This window comes from Artibeus jamaicensis, unplaced genomic scaffold (genome assembly GCF_021234435.1).
Source record: "Artibeus jamaicensis isolate MK-2021 breed Jamaican fruit bat unplaced genomic scaffold, CSHL_Jam_final contig_452, whole genome shotgun sequence".
NCBI classification, from domain to species: Eukaryota; Metazoa; Chordata; class Mammalia; order Chiroptera; family Phyllostomidae; genus Artibeus; species Artibeus jamaicensis.
This window is the reverse complement of record NW_026521837.1, coordinates 16516390-16535984: the sequence shown is the minus strand read 5'-3', so window position 1 is coordinate 16535984 and position 19595 is coordinate 16516390. Positions and strand designations below refer to the sequence as shown.

Below are 19595 nucleotides of genomic sequence, written 5' to 3'. Positions count from 1 at the left end.
ATTAAAGTTTCTCATGAGTGCTTAGGACAAAAATAAACGCTATACGGTCCTGAATGACTTTTTTGTGTTGCGTAAAGAGGAAGCACTGGCGTTGTGGGCAGACGCGTCTTCCCTACGCGTGGAAGCGTGTGTGGCCTCCACGACCGCTGCTCATCACGGGGAAACAGTTCTCCAGGGGCCTCTCCTGTTTCTGTACATCTTATGAGCAAGGCAGTAACAGCTGTTTTTCCTAGACCAAATTTTAAAGCATATTTTTATAGCAAACAGCCCTCGAAGATAGAAGGTGTCTTCCTCCGGAGGAACGGGCAGACAACCAGAAGCGTGGCGCCGTGCACCAGCACGCGAAGCTGCGGCAGGCTAATTTGTTAGCTTGCAGGTAGGGTAGTCTTGGATTCCTCACAGTTCTTGACACTCGCTAATGCTAGTAGTGCCCCAAAGCACGGTGACAACTAAAACATTCTAAAAAAATCTCCAAACACTTACCTGAACAGAACTTCCTCTTGAGAGTGCCACTGCCTTTCATAATCTGACCCCTCACTACCTCAACAAGTTCATCTCCTGCCACCTTCCCTGCAGCTCGCTCCACACCCGTCGTTCTCATCTTCCTGCTAAACTTTAAAACATCCCAATGTGGTTCCCACCATAGGGCTTTTGTGCTGTTCTCTCCACCTGCAACTCTCTCACTTGTTGTCATGAGTCTTCCCTTTCCTTCAGAAAAGCCTCTGTTCATATGTCCCCTCCTCAAAGAAGCCTCCCCTGCATCTCTCTTCTCCCTTCATCCTGCTTTCCCTTTTTTATGATGTATTACTATTGGTTTTATATTGTTACATTGGTTAGTGCCTGTGATCCCTCCCCTGAAATGTGGGCTCAGTGAGGGGAGAGCCCTTTGTCTAATGTACTTTGCCAAATCACCAGGGCTTAAAACTGGGTGTATTGTAGGCACTTAAACAAAAGTTTAGAGGATGTCGGAGGAATGACAGCGTGAGAGGTCCCCTTGCTCTCTCCCCTTGAAGTTTCAACCATTTGAACAGCTATAATTCAAAAGATGATTCCCTGCTCAACACACATCTGACACATCTGAAGGTGAGCAAGTGGGAGTGAAGCAGGGAGGTGGGAAGGGAGAAGAGCTGAGATGATACTGGAGATGTGCAGCCTGGAGCTCACAGCCTAGAGCTTACTGCAGGGCTCAGCCCAGAGAAGGGAGGAATCAGTTGGCCGCTGGCACTCGCTAAGATCAGATAAACAGAGGAATACAAAGAGCATTCCTGCAGGAGTAATCAGTATGCTGCTGCTGAGCCCAGTGACCTGTGCAGGAAGGAAGCACAGAGATGTGGCCACAGTTGTCTGGAAATCAGCATTCCAGACACAGAACAAAGTCACAGAGCCCGGCTGCCTTCCCTTCCCTTCCCAGAGCTAGCAGCAGGCCCCAGAAGCAGCTGTAGCAGTGAATGCTGGGTTGCAGAGCCCATTATCTACAATCCTGAAAACTGGTAAAACAGAAACATTTGTTCTCTGAGCCACAGGCACACTCTGTGACTAATCCCAGGGTTGGGGGAGATAAGGAAAGGAGGTTGCTGAGGTCTGTCAGTCACCATTACTGAGAGAACAAAGTAACAGAGACACTGGTCAGCCTCCCCCAGCTCACCCCACCCCCACCCATTGAGGCTGCACTGTGGCAGCATCTGGCTGCAGGGCTCAGCACTATGATTTTACGGGTTTGGAAGCCCATTGTCCACCACGTTTCCCCTGGGAGGTTGATGCCCAGAGACTGAGGTGACCTGAACACGGAGGGGATGCCCACTTTCCCAGGTAACACAGGACATCTTCCGGCCCACAGCTCCACCTATTGGAAAACCATAGAAAGACTTCTTATCAATCTACTAGAGAAGTGCCACTCACACATATGTGCCTAAACAGAAAAATAATCCATCAAGGTAACAAGGCATCTCAGAAAGAAAATGAAAAAAATCTCCAGAAAATAAGTAAAGAAATGGGGATATGTGATTTAAATGACAGAGAATTCAAGACTGCAATTCTGAAAAGAACTCAATGAGTTACAAGAAAACACAGGTAGTCAGTTTAATAAACTCAGAAATAATTTCAATGAACAAAACAAGTACTTTACCAAAAAGACTGAAACTTAAAAAAAAAAAAACCAAATAGCAATTCTGGAGATGAAGAACTCAATAAGAGAGATAATGAACTACCAAGTACAGGGAACAGAGCTGACCAAATGGAAGAAAGAATTAGTGATATCAAAGATAGAAATCTAGAAGTGACACAATGAAAGAAGAAAGAGACTTAAACATAAAACAATGAAAAACTTCTACGAGAACTAGCTGACTCTGTAAGAAGGAGTAATATAAGAATAATAGGCATACCAGAAGAAGAAGAGAGGGAGAAGGAAAGAGATTCTATTCAAACAAATAGTTGAAAAGAACATCCCAAACCTACAGGAAGAGCTAGATCCTCAAGTCCAAAGAGCAAACAGAGCACCTAATTATCTCTACCCAAAAAAGGTGTTTGCCAAGGCACACTGTATCAAAACTGTCAAAAATTAACAAGGAAGAAAGAATTCTCAAGGCAGCCAGGGAAAAGAACATAGTAACTGATAAAAGAAATCCCATTAGATTATCATTGGATTTCTCAGCAGAAACCCTACGAGCTAGGAGAAAGTGGAATCAAATAGTGAAACTTCTGAAAAACAAAAATTATGTGATAGGAATAATTATATCCAGCAAAATTAATTTTTAGATGTAAAGAAGAAATAAAGACTTTTCCAGACATACAGAAGCTGAGGAAATTTAGTTCCAGAAGACCGTCCTTTGAAGGAAATACTCGAGGAGTTTACTCTACTGGAGACGAAGAACAAAAGTTCACAGAACTATGAGTTAAATCACTAATGCAGACAGAAGCAGTATCATTTTTAAGAATAGGGTACTACACACTTCAACATTTCATTGAAATTAAAGGCAGTAATAACATTAAAAAGGAAGAAAAAGACAATACCTACTACAATTTGGAAGTGAACTCACAGCATAAATAGGATACAAAATAAATAACCAGAATTCAGTTGCATTTTTATGCACCAATAATGAACTAGCAGAGAAGAAAATTAAAAATAGATAATCAAAATTGCTTCAAAAAATAAAATACCAAGAATTAAATTTAACCAAAGATGTAAAGGATCTACACTCAGATACTGAAAAGAAATGGAAAAAGATACAAGTAAGTGGACGCATATACTGTCTTCATGGATAGGAAGAATTAACATCATCAAAATGTCCACAGTATCCAAACTAATCTATAGATTCAACACAACCCCTACCAAGATACCACTGGCATATTTCACAGAACTAGAACAAATGTTCCAAAATTTTATATGGAACTACAAAAGACACCAAATAATCACAGTAATCTTAAGAAAGAAGAACAAAGTTGGAAGAATCACACTAGCTGATATCAAACTATACCACAAGGCCATAGTAATCAAACCAGCATGGAACTGGCATAAAAATAGACATATAGATCGATGGAAGAGAATAGAGAGTTTAGAAATGAACTTATGCCTTTATGGTCAGTTAATATTTGACAAAGGAGATTAGAACATACAATGGGGTGAAGATAGTCTATTAATAAATGGTGTTGGGAAAGTTGCACAAATATGTGAAAAAAGGGAAAGTAGACCACGTTTTTATACCATACACACGAATAAACTCAAAATGAATTAAAGACTTAAATGTTAGACTCAAAAACCATAAAAATTCTAGAATAAATCATAAGAGGTGAAATCTCAGGTATTTCTTGTAGCATTTTTTATGTGTGTTATACATCTCCCCAGGCAAGGGAAACAAAAGAAAAAAAATAAACAAATTAACAAGTTTTTGCAGAGCAAAGGAAACCATCAACAAAATGAAAAGAGAACCCACTGAATGGGAGAACATACTTGCCAATGATACATTTGATAAGGGGTTAATATTAGAAATTTATAAAGAACTTGTATAACTCAACACCAGAAAAACAAACAAGCCAATTTAAAAATGGCAAAGGACCTGAATACACTTCTCTGAAGAGAACATACAGATGACCAACAGACATATGAAAGAAAAGATGTTCAACATCACTAGCCATTATAGAGATGCAAATTTAAACTGCAATGAGATATCACTTCACACCTGTTATAATGGCTATCATCGATAAATCAACAAACAAGTGTTAGCAAAATGTAAAGAAAGGGAACTCTCTTGCACTGCTGGTGGGAATGCAGCCACTGTGGAAAACAGTGTGGAATTACCTCAAAAAATTAAAAATGGAACTGCATTATGATGCAGCAATTCCATTTCTGAGAATATATTCATAATAACCAAAAGAACTAATTTGAAAGAATATATGAACCCCTATGTTCACAGCATTATTTACAATAGCCAAGATTTGGAAGCAGCCTAAGTGTCCATCTGTGGATGAGTGGATTAAAAAGCTGTGGTACATTTACACAATGGAATACTACTTGGCCATAAAAAAAAACGAAAATCTTATCTTTTGTGACAGCATGGATGGATCTGGAGAGCATTATGCTAAGTAAACTCAGCCAGTCAGAGAAAGATAAATGCCATGTGATTTCACTTATTTGTGGAATCTAATGAACTAACAAAACAGAAACAGACTCATAGATATTGAACAGACTGACAGCTGTCAAAAGGGAAAGGTTTTAGGGCTGGGTGAAAAAGGTGAAGGGATTAAGCAAAGAAAAAAACCTCATAGACAACAGCATGGTGATTGTTAGAGGGAAGGGGATGTGTCAAGGAAGGTGGAAGAGTGTAAAGGAAGAATAAGTGGTGAGAGAAGGACACTTGACTTTGGATGGTGAACACAGTGCAATACACAGATGATGTGTAATAGAATTGTACATCGAAATCCATATTTATTAACAATATTTCCCCCAATAAATTCAATTTAAAAAATTTAAATAACTAAATTAGTTCAATTTCATCCTGTCTCAGGAACCAAATCTTATGTTGTTTATAAAATATATAAAGAGTAATTTCTCCAAATGCAGTTGCCAAAGGTTATTAAAGAGTGTTACATAAGCATTTACATTTCTGGGCAATAGGACATCTGTTTTCATTTTCACTTTAAGCAAGTTCCTTTTTCTGTAAATAGAACTTAATTTTCTTCCTCCAATGCCAGAGCTTGTACAAGACTGGCATCCTTAGGAAAAAAAAGAGAAGTCTGGAAAGCCTCAGAGCTGTCTCATCGAAGATGGAGGTACAGCATCATGTTGGCCTTTAGGGTAACAACGAAGGCTGAGGACGCTTATGTTCAGTAAGGGACAAGGGCATCTGATGTGATTAGAGCTGTTTCCCCAGTTGGCTGGTTTAGTGATCAATTGTTTCTTAGGGAGGAATAATAAGAGACATTTCACTTCCCTTAGGGACCCTTTATAGTTTTCTGTCTATATTAGTGCACAGCAAACTTCATGGACTTTTATTAGATAGTGTGAATGCAGTCATTCTCAACCATTCACTCACAACTGTTTAGAAGGCTCCATTATACAGAACCTTTTATGTGTGATCATATTTAGATATTTGGGCAGGTAAATCATCTGATACGTGGAGTGAGCAAAGATATTTAATAATAAGGCTTCCAGGATTTGGTCTATAGCGGTCCACTTCTTTATTTTTTTTAACATATTTTTTAAGACTTTATTTATTTATTTTTAGAGAGAGAGGAAGGGAGGAAGGAAGAAATATCGATGTGTGAGAGATAAATTGATATGTGAGAGATACATCAATCAGTTGACTCTAAAGGACCCCCTACTAGGGACCTGGCCCAGAACCCAGGCATGTGCCCTGACTGGATATCAAACCTTTTGGTTCACAGGCCAGAACCCAATCCACTGAGCCACACCAGTCAGGGCTAGAGTGGTCTAGTTTTACCTAAGTATACTGCATCTCATGCTCATACCAACTCTTCCCCCTTGCATTTTAGTGTTGATAAAGGACACACACACATACACAGCAGGGTATGATATGATTGATTTTAAATGGAGATCTTTAGGAAAAGGGTAAAAGAGGAGATAGTGAAGTTAAACTGAGGGTACAAATGAAAGACATGTTGAAGTGATTGGTGGTGGCGTAAGGATGGATAAAGAAGAGAGAAAAATTAGGAATGAGTGCATCAACTGGAAAACAAAGATTAGGAGGTAGGTCTTGATTGGTTCTTGGTCTGGTGACAATTTCTGTTTCCCTAAATTTCTTCAGTTGTGAGATCTGATGCTTCTTCCAACTCTAACAAAGCTAAAATATCTTTCTCAACCAATGTCCAATATTTTAATTTTTGAGTATTTGCAAGAAGTGACAGGAAGGTAATATATGTTATGAACCTGGCTAGGCTATAAAGCTACAAAGATGAGCTATGATTCCTTTCCTCAGAAGTGTCAGGCTGCTGAGAAGGGCAGGCACATGTGCAGGTAATTAGCTTCCAGTATGATGAGTTCAGAATAAAGGCAACAGAGGGTGCTTTGGAGCACAGAAGAGAGGCATTTTACAGGAAACCAGCAGGAGCTAGGAAGTCTCTTCCTGAAAGATACTGATCTCTGATGGAAGACTTGAAAAATGAGAGGGCAGTGTGGTGTTGGTGGCACTTCAGATGTTGGATGGGGAGGAGGAGCACAACCAGAAATGAATGTTGCTAAGGGGGGCATGTTCCACAGCATGAGTGTGAGAATAGCATGTGGCGAGGCCAGAGGGGTAAGCAGGGTTCAGGGTGATGAGAGGACCATGGGTGTTAAGTAGGAAGGTCATGCAGTGAATCTATGTTTTAAGAAAGATGTCTCTGGTGGCAGAGTACAAAAAGTACTGCTGCGACAGAAAGGTCACACATATTTTAGTATAATTTAATGTTTTAATATAACTATCTCCAGGTGATCATTTTTCAAGTGTGATGGTTACTGTCTAGAATTAGTTCTTGATATTTCATCACAGTGTTGTCTTCTTTGTCAACTACACAAATCCAGATGTTTTATACCAGGAATGTTCAGCAAACAAAGAGAAAAAGAATAGGTGAGCTCTGAGCATAATGCAGGGCAGAGGAGTAGCGAAGACTCTCTGCAGCTCACAGCTCACAGAACAGAAAGAAGCGGACTCTCAAAATAACAATGAGCGACCTGGGCACACAGCACCTGTGCAATGGCACGTGTTGCGGAGATGTGCACATGTTTTCTGTCTGTGCCCTTCATTCAATACAGGGAAAAAAAGGCTAGGAAAATAACATCCCAAGGGTTTACAGTAAAATATTTCTCAAAAATATTTTTCTTCCATTACACTTCAAAGGTAAAAGAACATATTTTTTCTTCATTTTAGAAATCTGTTGAAGAATAATAGTTAGTTCAGCTAACTATGTGAACTTAAACAGCTCTCATCCATTCTAGTATGAACTAGTTTGGCTAAGTAAGGATAGAAATTTGTGTCATTTTCTAAGTGTGTAAGATCTCCTCACTAATTGCATTGAATATTTTTTTTAAAAAACATGATTTATGCTGAACCGGATGAGCTGAGTCATAGGCTCCAAACCTTATGTTCCTTTCCGGGTTTCATATCCCAAGTTAGAATTTTTATGTAAACAAACATACTTTGAAAATTATATTATTCTGTTGCACTTTTGCTCTTAGACAGTGAGAGAGCTGGCTTGGATTCATGGCCACTTACAGAAGGTGCAGTGGGCACCAGGTCGTTTTCTGTTCTTCCCGTCTGCATTGCTGTGTGAACCCGGACGGACTCATAAATGGAAGGTTCTTCCACTTCTCTTGGGTAGGGGTGTTTCAGAACAATCAGAGTGCCTGAATGAAGGAAAAGAGAGAAACCATAATCAAATAATTTCCCCAGAAAGAAGGTGCAAATGTTAACAACTGGATAATTGTGTTTGGACTATAGTCCCTTGGTTCTTCATTCATTCACTTGTCTATTTTCTCAACATTTTTCAAGTATCAGCTATGTACCGAGCACTCAAGCAGCTCACTGGAGATATGAAGCATTGCGAGATTATTTCTGGCCTCCTAGTGCTCAGAGAGGACTATCAATGGCTATTACTTAACAGATAGTCATTGAAATGAACAGGGTAAGAGACCAATGTCAGCCACATGAACAGAGCACACTGGTGGCTCCCAGAGGCCCTGAAGAACCGGTCCCTCTAGAAGAGGCGACATTGATCTATACCTTAAGTAATGACTGAAAATCTTCCAAGTAGACTTTGCAAAACCCATAAAAACAAACTCAACACATGCACTGGGATATAGGAGGATTTATTTCACTGCTCTTACTTCTTCCTAGTTTCAGAACAAACTTGTACCAAGTCAGTGGATCTCAAAAAATTGGACTCACAGCTTCTCTCTACTATCTCCTACCACTTAGGCTAACCAAAGCCTCTGTGTGCCTTAAGAAAACGCACCGTGAATCCTCATTTCTATCTGAAGGAGGGACCAGGTTTGGGGGGATTGTTTACATCATTCAGAGGCTGAGAACGGTTCTGACTCTGTACTTCCGCCCAGAAGTCCAAAGGTTCTCCCTTCTGACCCTTCCCTTCCCCCAACCAGTCAATCGGAAACTAGAAACTTTGACTACAGATAAGTAAATTTAGAGTTTTTTTCCCTTAGGTAGGGCTTCCTTTTTATTTTACTGGGGTCTCTCATATGGCAGGATTACACTAGACACTGAGGGAGATTAAAGAATTCAGCAATTCATTCACAAATGTTTGCTGAGCTCTACTATGTGCCAGGCACTTGTCTACATACAACAGCAAACAAAGGAGATATAGCATCTGCTTTCTCTCAGGGGAGACAGAAAAAATATGAAAAAAGTAATATACCATGTGAGAAAACTGTTTTTGTACAAACTAATAGAGCAAGGTAAAGGAATAGAGACCAAAAAGCATAGTGTTGGGCAAGGATAATATTTATATGATGGTCTGAAAGACTCCTTTGAAAAGATGATTTGAGGTATTATTGAAAGTAGAGACCTTAAAGTGGAGTAAGAGAAAGGCCATGATGAAATACCTCCTGTGTAGTTATAAAACCCTTATTAATAATGATAAACCTGCAAACAAAATTAAACATTTCTGTGGTGCTTGAATACACACAAATGCACTCACTACACAAACACAACTGGGGCTTCTAAGATGTGGACCCAGACAATGCACTGCTGAGAATGAGAAGGAGCAATGGGAAAGGCCAAAGGATCGTTTCTAATTCTGGCTCCAGTGAAGAACGGGAGACTCATGTCTCCTCCTCTTTTTGCATCAAGTTCATCGTGGTAGCATGGGGATCACAATGAAAATGGCCTTTTGCAGTTAATCAGAAGTCCCAGCCCTGCTCTCGCACACTCTGTGCCTCTTTTGTCAATGTGATCCTTTCATCAGAACAGAGCTAGTCATACCAGGACTTGGGTCTGGTTACAGTTTGACAGTCATAATGAAAGCAACGACACCTAAATGAAGAGCAGCCGTTGTTGTGCAGGCTCTGGGCTGTTTGAACACAGTTATAACATGACTGATACCTGATGGGTTTCAGGTTGGCCCCTACGGGTTTGGCCCCTACGAGTTTGGCCTACCAAACCCTCCAGCAATGCACCTGCCGTCAGTCACCCTGGTGACATGGAAAGAGCCAACACTGCCACTCAGTGTCTGTTGACCTTGTACAACCATTCTAGCATTTGTTTCCTCCTCTGGCAAGTGAGAATAATTAACCCTTTCTTCACAAGATTATTTTAAGCACCAATAAAGACGTAGTAATTGTGAAAGGATTATAAAAATGTTAGCTCTTATACTTTGATTTACAGTGTTTTTAAAACCTTAAAAGAAAGTCCAATGTCCTCATCTTTGGGAACATGAATTTTAGAATGTTAAAATTAAAAGGACCGATGTGCAACATTCTGCTAAGAATAACAATGACAGTCGCCTGGTAGTCACTGACTGCAGAGGTAAGACATATCAGTGCCTCTTAAACACCTCTGTATGACAGTGGAGTACGGGGAACTGGAGCACAGGGGTCAAAGCAGCTCACAAGTTAGGAGGAATGTGAAATCTTGTACTTTATCTTCAGAGTTGATGCTAAATTTTTATCCTGCTCCATATGAAAATTCTTTTTTTAAATGATGCTCTAGAAAAATGCATCTAGTCCATCTTCTTTCTGCATGTAACCAGGCATACATATCCCAGGCATATTCCCATTGATTCTATTTTCTTATTGCTGCTATAACAAATCACCACAAGTGTGGTGACTTAAGATAACTGAAGTTTATTATCTTACAACTCTAGAGGTTGGAAATCTGAAATGAGTCTCACTAATCTAGAATCACAGAATTGACAGAGCTGACTTCCTTCTGGAAGATCTAGAGGACAATCCATTCCTTTGCCTTTCCAGCTTCCAGAGGCTGCCCACATTCCTTGACTAGCGGCCACATTTCTCTACCTTCTAAGCCAACAATAGCAGGCCAAGTCTTCTCATGTGGCCATGTCTCTGGTTGTCCCTATTCTGCCTTTGTCTTTCACTTATAAGGATGCTGGACAATTCAGAATCATCTCCCTATCTCAATGGCCGCTGATTAGTAGGGTTAATTAATCTGCAAGCTTAATTCCCTCTTACCATTTAACATAACTTATTCACAGATCCAGGTAGAGATGTGGGTGTCTTTGGGGAGTGCTGTTATCCTGCCCACCACAGTATCAGCCTTGGAAGAGCATAGCTATAGGAGCAGTTGCACTGCTGTGTAAGGATCTCTGGGCTAGAGTTGCTCCTGGAAACTGCAGTGCAGTAACCACTTGGTATTATAAAGCTATTGCCTTTACAACAGACACATTTTCAAACCTTATGAGCTCCTCAGAGCAGGTATGGTTCCAAATTTATCTTTGTATACCCTCCTCTTGATAGAGTTTCTGACATAATGAAGTCTTGGTGAGTGAGTGAGTGAATGAATGAATGAATGAATGAATGTCACAGTAATTCACGTGTAAGGTAGAAAAGAGACTGGGATGGACCAGCCTCCAAGGTCCACAACCATCTTGACGCAGGGCACAGACTGGACAACTTCAAGTGCGAGACCCAAATTCTATGTTGAATTCCTCTTCTCAAGTTTAACCAATAAAGGCTAAACTGAAGGAAATGATATTGAGTCAACCAGGAAAGTAGAATTGACTATAAATTAATTTTAACTAGTAAAACCATGAATGAGGCTAGATTGAATGATGGCATGAAGAAAATGATACACTACTTAAAAAATGGTAACTTCCCCTGATAAAAATTTGGTGTCCTATAAGACAGGTCTCCTGAGTTGACCATTTTGCACAAGGCTGGGCCAATATACAGACTTCTTAGTATGGCTGTTAGGCTTACAATGATTTCCCCTTCTAAAGAGACTATCACATCCCAATACAGAAGTAGATCCCAGACCCTGGTTCTCCCGTAAACACCTCATCTGGACTGCACTCACTGGACTCACTTCTGGGGATCTGTTTTGTTACTTCTGTAGCAAGAAGGTCCATTAACTTCAGTTTCTCAAGTATATACATACATGAAAGAAACTGTTATTTCCTGCCTTTAACATAAAACCTGGTTTCAGAAACACACGGTGGAGGTACATTTTTGAAGTGATCAGAGCAGGACCAAGGCAGGCATTTCAATTTTCTGAAAGCTTTCTGAGCTGTCGTAATCACTGGGCTGGTTCCTTATTGTTGTTCAGCTTGTCCTTATATTCTTGGAGGAAATACTAATATCCTTCCAAAAAATTCTGTTTCTCTCCCTGTGTCCTTCTTCTAATTTTTTTTAAGTCAGCTTGTTAGGATTGGTTTCTGTGATTTTTAATCGAAAGAAACTTATATGATTAAGCCACTATAGACTCACTATAATTTCCACTCAAGGTTCGAGATAGTGCCTTGGTTCTATAGGAGAAGAACTCAGGGTTAATGATATCCCAAACAGATTAACTCCAGGACTTGGTTGGAAGATTGAGATAAAAGTCAACTGGAGGCAGGGCTGGTGGAAGAAGAAGAGAGAGGAGAATTAGCAACCACAGGTCTTGGAAATCTGGCTGCTAGCTTCACATCAGTTCTGTGCTACATGAAGGAGACTGCTGTTTCCTGCCTTTGACTGAAGCTTGGTTTCAGAAATGCTCAGTGGAGGTCCATTTTTGAGGTGATGAGAGCGGGACTGAGGTAGGCATTTCAATTTGCTTTGACTAAACTGTAACTTACAGGATACCTACTCTGTATATAATACTATGAGGCTGCATTGGAAGAACTCATCTTGTATTCCAGCAGGAAGAAGAGTTGGAACAGTCTCAGGCTCCAGGTATCAGTGTGATATCTGACATATAGTATAGTGCAAGAGCACACATCACCCCTGAAAGGAAAATTTTAGGATATTTCTTTTACATACTAAATCTAGTGCTTTAATCATCAGGATCTCCAGCTGGACTGTCAGGTGTTTGAGGGCAAGGATGATATCTGACTCATCACCAAATTGTCAGTGGCTAACAGTACCTAGTTTATAGTTGGTGCTCAATGTCTATTTGATGAATTATATTAACATAAGATCACTCAGGTTTCACTATTGACCTCAGGCTCAGAAAACAAGCTTTGCAACTGGCTTATGCATGATGGGCTCCTCTGTCTCTTCCTGCCAGTGGGAAGTGGCTTTCTGGTGGAGTCAGGGGGTGGGTTTAGAAATATTCAAGATTTCCCTCCTTTCTTCTTTGCAACCTGCTGCGTAAGTGGACTTTAACTCATCATGAAATGGTGCTAGTTAAACCACACTCATTTATAAAGGAAGGGACTTAAGATTTGAAAAATATTATAAACATTTGATAAATATAAATTCAGCTGTCCCTAAACTAACTCTTCATTACGTACCAAAGAATGTATAGCTCTTGTGTATAATATGAAATGAATTACCCCCAAAGGACTTCATTATAACAATAATGATGACTGAGTATTTATGCCATGCTATGCATAAATGTTTTTCATGGGTAATTTCATTCAATCTTCACAGCAAGTCATGAACTTTTAAGGTATGAACTATTATGTCATCAGCTCAATTTTATAACATGATGAAACTGAAGTTCAGAGAGGTTACATAACTTGCAGAAGAACACAGGTTGGTAAACAACAGAGATGTAGCTGAACTGGGAATTCACGTGTCCTCATTATACTCTGCATTGTTCTCAGCCTTGGTGCGGTCACCACCAGGAATACTGTCTATGGTGTGTGAGTTGTACTTTATCTGATGTGGACAAGAGAGCATATGTCTAAGTCAAAATTCAAAGAAATGGATTCTTTAAGAGAAGGCTTCAGGAAAAAAAAGGATGTGAGTTTTTGCCTCAACATTTCTCACCAGGGCTCAGTTTTTTCATTTGTACAGAAGAAATTAAATGCCCTCTGAGATCCCTGCCCATTCTAACATCTGTAAACTTAGTTAGACACACAGGCCTCATTGAGGGGAAGAAATGTTAGAGTGCTTTGTAAATAAATGGGTGTCCTGTTTCCCACAGATGTACAATTTTCATTTAAAATGCTTTTTTCCTGATGTCATTTCATCCTTGCATCCCATCTTTATCTTTCTCCATCAAAGTTTAAATTTTATTTTGCCTTCTTATAGGTTGTTTTATATCCTTTCTGGAGAGACAGGAGTGAGATGGGCCAAAGTATTTGGGGGATGTTTTCTACTCAGTCTTTTAATGTTTTAAGATTTCCTCTAGTATATGTGTAATTTCTCAAATGGCAATAAATAGAAAGATAGATGTTCGAGTTGATTTGCACTCTTTAGAATAATGGATTTACATCACAAACCAAAAAATATTATTATAGACTTTAGAGACAGAGGGATAGGACTGAAATGTGTATTGCAGCCCAGCCATATCCTATAAACATCCTATTATATGCTGTGGTAGAGATTCTTCCCATCCAAACCCATTTAAAGCCATGCTGTGCTGTGGCAATACTAGACATAATCCAGTGTCACTGAAAGCAGTGTAGGAGGGAGCAATGGGAATGGAATGTGTGTACACTTAGAACTAGGTAGGTTAGTCTGCATTCCAACCTCGGCTCTGATGTTTACCAGCTGTGCAAACTTGGGGAAATACAATAACTTACAATTTCTGAATTTTGATTTCCTCATTTGAAAATGGCACTACTTCACACATTATTGTGGGTGGTTTGGAAGATTGAATGATTTGATATTTGTCACAACATCTAATGGAATGCCTAGAACTTAGTAAATACTCCACAAATGTTGGTTTCACTCTCTTCCTGGCTTGCTTTTTCCTTTTTCAAACACACCACATTACAAACTGAGAAAATACATATTTTTGGCAAACACAAACTAAAAGAAGTGATTCCTGGTAATAGTTTGGCAAAATTTCAACTTGTCAGCAATTATTTTCAGAAATGTCACCCAATTCTCAAATTAAAGATAATTTTAACTTAATTATTTAAAAATAGTACCTGGGTAAATGGCTGGTGTCAAAAAATAAAATAATGACAACTGTAGAAGTTATCAAGAGGTTGGGAATCCCCACAACAAAACAAAAAGAGAAGTGGAAATTTGACATTTGAGAAAGAACCAGATAGGATCTTCAAAACCAAGAACCAATTACTATAAAGGGTAAGCACAAACAACGCCCTTGACTAATACGATAGTTTTGCATGCTGTTAGGTGATTAAAGTCATAACACAGCGATTCCTACCATGAATCATATATGACAATTTTACATACATAAGTATTGCAATAGAAACAAAAGGTAATTGGAAAGGTAATTTTTGCTGTAATAATATTTAGAACTTAACACAAGGAGAATTGTTGTCTGTTGGGAACTGCTCTGACTGGTTTCAGGAATTGTAACTGCCCCCCATGGCTAAGGCTGAGTGAGCAACCTCTGGAATGGGAACCACTAAGGAGACAAAGCTTGTCTCTGGTGGCAAACGCTGCTTCTGCTTCATCCCCCAGCCCCCAATGCACGGTTGCATAGTCAATGACAGGTAAGACCCCTCAGAGGGGGGGCAACCTAAGCCAGACATGATCACTTGAGAGGCCATCATGGAAGGACTCTGGGAGCTGCAACAAGAGGGAGTGATGGACCCTCACCCCCAGCTATTCTGACATAGCCAGGGTCCCATTCTCCTCCTCTGGGAGAAGTGCTTCCTGGCTGTAATCCGCTTAAGCGTGAAAACCTGTGTTGGGGGAGGTGGCGCAGCCTCTTGGCTGCTAGAGCAGGATCCGGGGTGATTGAGCATAAGAAAGAATTCCTAAAAGTCCTATGAAGCCTCCTTTGCTAAGAGTGCTTTCATTCATATGTTAAGGGTCCGAGAAGGAAATGAGTATGTCTCCCAAAGTTTCTGCACCCCCCTTTCCTGACAGACACTGACTCAGACTAAGCCCTCAGATTTCTTTGAAATGTTATCTACTGTTTGATCCTTGCCCCCTATATGCCTGTGTATTACAACACAATAAAAGCCATTGAGGAAGGGGCTCTTGGCCTTTCTCCTCTGAGAGATTGGCCACCTCTCCTCCCCAGGCAGATCATGTCTTGGTAGAGTTACTTTCATCCATGGCGGATGGGGGAACAGGCAAAGTTGCCCACACAGTTATCTATATTTTCAAGAATATATAGGAAATGGCCAATTACAAGAATATACAATAAAAATTAATAAGGGACTAAAAATATATAAAAAGTCTCAAATTTTCAAGCCTATTTGAGTTGAATTTTGAAGCTATGTATAATATGAAAAGATGTTTTATGTAACATCTTGTTATTACAAATGAAAGGAAAATTCTGAATTTAACCATTATTGGCATACATTCACACATGACATCACTTCAAATTATTCTCTGTATAAACTTTGGAAGTTAATGTTAATCATCAGGGGTCTGCTGGTTGTGGTGTTGCCACTTAAGATGCAGTGCAGGCGTCGGTAATGGGATGGATACCACACATGAAATGTGTGGGTAATTTAACTCTTTTATGTGTTGGGACGTACTATGGAACAAAACTGACAAAAATCCTTCTTCTCACAGAGGATACATACTACAGCAAAGATTTTAAAAGTGAGTGATAAATATGTTCAAAGACAAAAGGGTAAAGCAAGAGGGTATATGATTGGGTTTTGAATACTGGAAATAGTTTTAAAGTGTTTGGGGGTATTAATAAGGAGAAATTAGAGTGAACAGAAATGTTAGTGGACATTAGAGAGATTTAAATGCAGATTATAGCAAAGGAAAGGGAAAATTGTAACAATAGAATCTTAAGATTGTCAGGAGGATTAGATCTTGTTTAGGAAATTCATTCTTTGGAGTAGGAGACAGAAATTCCTAGAGTTTAAAGAATAGAGAGTAGAAATAGAATGGAAAGAAAGATATTTTGAAATAGTATTCATCACTTTAGATTAATACTGTCACCTATCCTGAGCACAAATATTTTCTTGTGACCCAGAACCAAGTGTTCTTGGTTTCACTCTACTGAAGACATAAATATAAGTGCAAGGCAAAAGTGTAAGGTCGTTGGCTATTTGAAGATCTTCTCCATTGTCCTCAGATGTGATTCCATCCCTTCCAGTGGATGAGTGGGAGAAAGTCTCTCTTAAATAAACTCACTCTCCAGACTCTGCAATGTGAGGCTGGCCTGAATGGGGTCTGGGCTGAGAGGAAAGGCTTGAAATACCTAAGTGTAGTCCTTCCCTTTCTGAGGATCTGGAAGTGAGATCCTCCATTGTGCAGGCAAATGCTTCCTTCCCTTGGTGATCTTTTATACAACAAAAACTTGAAGAGGAATTTGCACTTTTTCTAATGGTGCTCAAGGAATCATCAACCTGGAGGTCTGTTGATCAAAGGGAGCCAACACCAGAAGCCAATTCTTTATTCTTCTTCTTTTCTTTTCTTAACATTGTACAACCCCCTTCAGTGCTCACAGCCCACAGGTAAAAAGGCTGGGCAATGGTTCAAGGTTGCAATTTACTCTGGCATGGGTACACTATGAGAGGCTCACCATAGACAAGGGCCTGCCATAAATCCATTACCATGCTCCAGAAGCCAATACTTTTTAAAAATTCTCACTTGAAAATTTTTTTTAAAGAATTGATTTGAGAGAAAGAGAAACATTGATCAGTTGCCTCCCATATGTACCCCAAACTGGGATCAAACCAGCAACTTTTAGGTGTATGGGATGATGCTCCAACCAACTGAGCCACCTGGCCAGGACAGAAGCCAACTCTTAATGAACAAGAAGACACCTATGTCAGGAGGTGGCATCCCAGTTTCCATTCACCATTCTTCATAGGTCACGGTGATGGCTCTGTGGCTTCTGAGGAACTTCTAGGCTCGAGTCATCATGACTTCAGTGCCTTATCTAATTTCCTGAAGTCTATTTTTCCCAGAGGGGCAAAATTGAAACACCTATTTGTCATTGGTTTTTGCCCCTTGTTTCCAGCCTTAGTAGCTTTGCCTTCATCTGGATGGAGTGGATAAAAGACATATTTCATAGAATACGAAATATTTCATAGAATCTAACTCAAGAGCTAGATACCAGTAAGTCAAGACATATTTCATAGAATCTAACTCAAGAGCTAGATCCCAGTAAGTCAAGTGTATGTCCATCAGCACCACAATCCTGTAGCAGGGATTTAAATAGCAGCAAATTCCTTACTAGATAATGAATAGAACAGAGGAGATGGTAATGATAATGGTAGAGCAAGCTTTAGCTTTGGAGAATACTGTAGGAGTCTGGATTACAAATTCTTATAATCCCTAATGCAGTAATCATAAACCTTCTTTAGCTAGATTAATTTATTTACTGGGAAGTTTAACAGTGTCCCAAATTCAATGTCAGAAAACCTTTACTTTAGGGCAGTTAGAGGTGATACCCTTAACTGGTGATTGGATAAGTGCCAGAAAGGTTCAACTAAAAATCTCTGCATTCACTTTAATCTTAAAATGTTTTGAAATATGTTGGTAGGCAAAATGGAAATCTTTTTCCTAACTTCAAGAAAGTCCGGGAAAGAGTACAGAGAATGATCAAAGGGGTTGAAAATAGGGTCTAGGAGAAGAATTTAAAAGAAGGGAGCTGACTTTGCATGGAGAAAGAAGAATAGGCTGGAAGTACCAATTATAATGGCTTTGAAGGCTTCAAAGATTTCCCATTCATAGTCATCCACCCATTCATTCATTCACCCAAAGTGCCATGCGCTGAGGGACATGCAGAAGCACAAAAATAGAGGTAGACAGAACAAGTCTTTGGTTTAAAAAATCTCTTCATTGCCAATGACCAAGATTTGAACAAAATTGAGTGTAGATTGGGCACAAGCAGGAAATAAGTCTGAAGTGAAGGGATTTGAGAAACTGAAATGCTTGCCAAAGCCGCAGTAGCAGTGGAAATAAATACAACCCTACCCACCATTTGCTTTTGAGAACTACTTCTGGCTAAGTGGTGAAGTAATTTTCAGGGCTGATGGAGAGATTTCCATCAGAAAAATATTACGGCTTTAATTTTGTAGTTTGGAATATTCTGTGATAGGCCTTGTGTGGTCAATATTAAGTAAGGCAAATATTTCATGGTTTCCACTGTGCTTTTCATCTATACTCTGCACTGTGTGATTTATAGTAGGGTCTATCCAGACCACAAAAATAGCACAAAAGAAAAAGCCATAATGGCATCTCTTCCCACCACAATGCAGTTAACAAAAACCCCCATGGCCATGTTTACCAAGAAAACAGCAGGTATGAATTCACAGTAACCAGGTGAGTTACTAAGTCTTGAGTTCCTCTGTGCCACAGGTTCTTGGACTTGCCCAACTCTTGATTAACTGAGAGTTACTATTTAGTTACCATTACATATAAAATTGTGACTTTATATCACAAATATAGGGACAATCTTTTACTTTATTTAAATAGTATGGACAAAAAAATTTGATGATTCAAATACTAAAATAGTGTTTTTTGTTTGTTTTTTTAATTTGCAGATTATGGTTTGACTCTAACAACTAAAATAGGTAAATTTAACTTTTTTTAAGCCATATGTAAATCCAATTTAAAAATGTATGAGAAACCAAGACAAGAGAACCAGAGTGTTATGATGAAATGTAGGAACTGCTCAGAAGAGCAATTGCTAGTCAATATTTTCAATATTCAATTATCTTTGTGGGAATTTAAATATGAATTTTATTTTTTAAGAACAGAATTATCTGTTATGGGCCTCCTCAATATGCAAGCTACCCATACCTAAAATTATAAGGAATCAAAAAGTTGTTCTTACTGTGTTCTTTTTTTGTTTACTGTATATACTATTATAAATTGAACAGGTCAATTTAAAGAAATTGTGCATTTCTAATCAAATCCTTTAAATAACATTCTGACAAAAAGTTTCTACTTTGTGCAAAGCACTTTGTTTCCTCCTAAAAATAATACTTAAATACATGTAAATATAAATTTATACATATATAATTTATTAATGTAGCACATGAGGCAGTTATTGGAAAGAAGTTTCTAAACATATATCCAATTGCATGTCATATGCACCTAATTCAATAGAAGTGGCAAGTGTTTAATTGAGATCCACCTGTTG

At 39.1% G+C, this 19595-nt stretch overlaps 1 protein-coding gene and 1 non-coding gene across 2 annotated transcripts in view; both read right to left on the bottom strand.

Annotated features, from left to right (window-relative positions):
- Positions 1-19595, bottom strand: part of DAPP1 (dual adaptor of phosphotyrosine and 3-phosphoinositides 1) — a 52431-nt gene that overhangs the window by 13641 nt on the left and 19195 nt on the right. Inside the window, exon 4 of the mRNA XM_037151928.2 lies at positions 7707-7837. Coding sequence (XP_037007823.2) covers positions 7707-7837 — 131 coding nt within the window. The remainder of the gene's footprint in view (positions 1-7706; positions 7838-19595) is intronic.
- On the bottom strand, positions 16921-17060 carry LOC119054100 (small nucleolar RNA SNORA42/SNORA80 family). The gene has a single exon (XR_005083447.2). It is a non-coding gene; the product is annotated as a small nucleolar RNA SNORA42/SNORA80 family (small nucleolar RNA).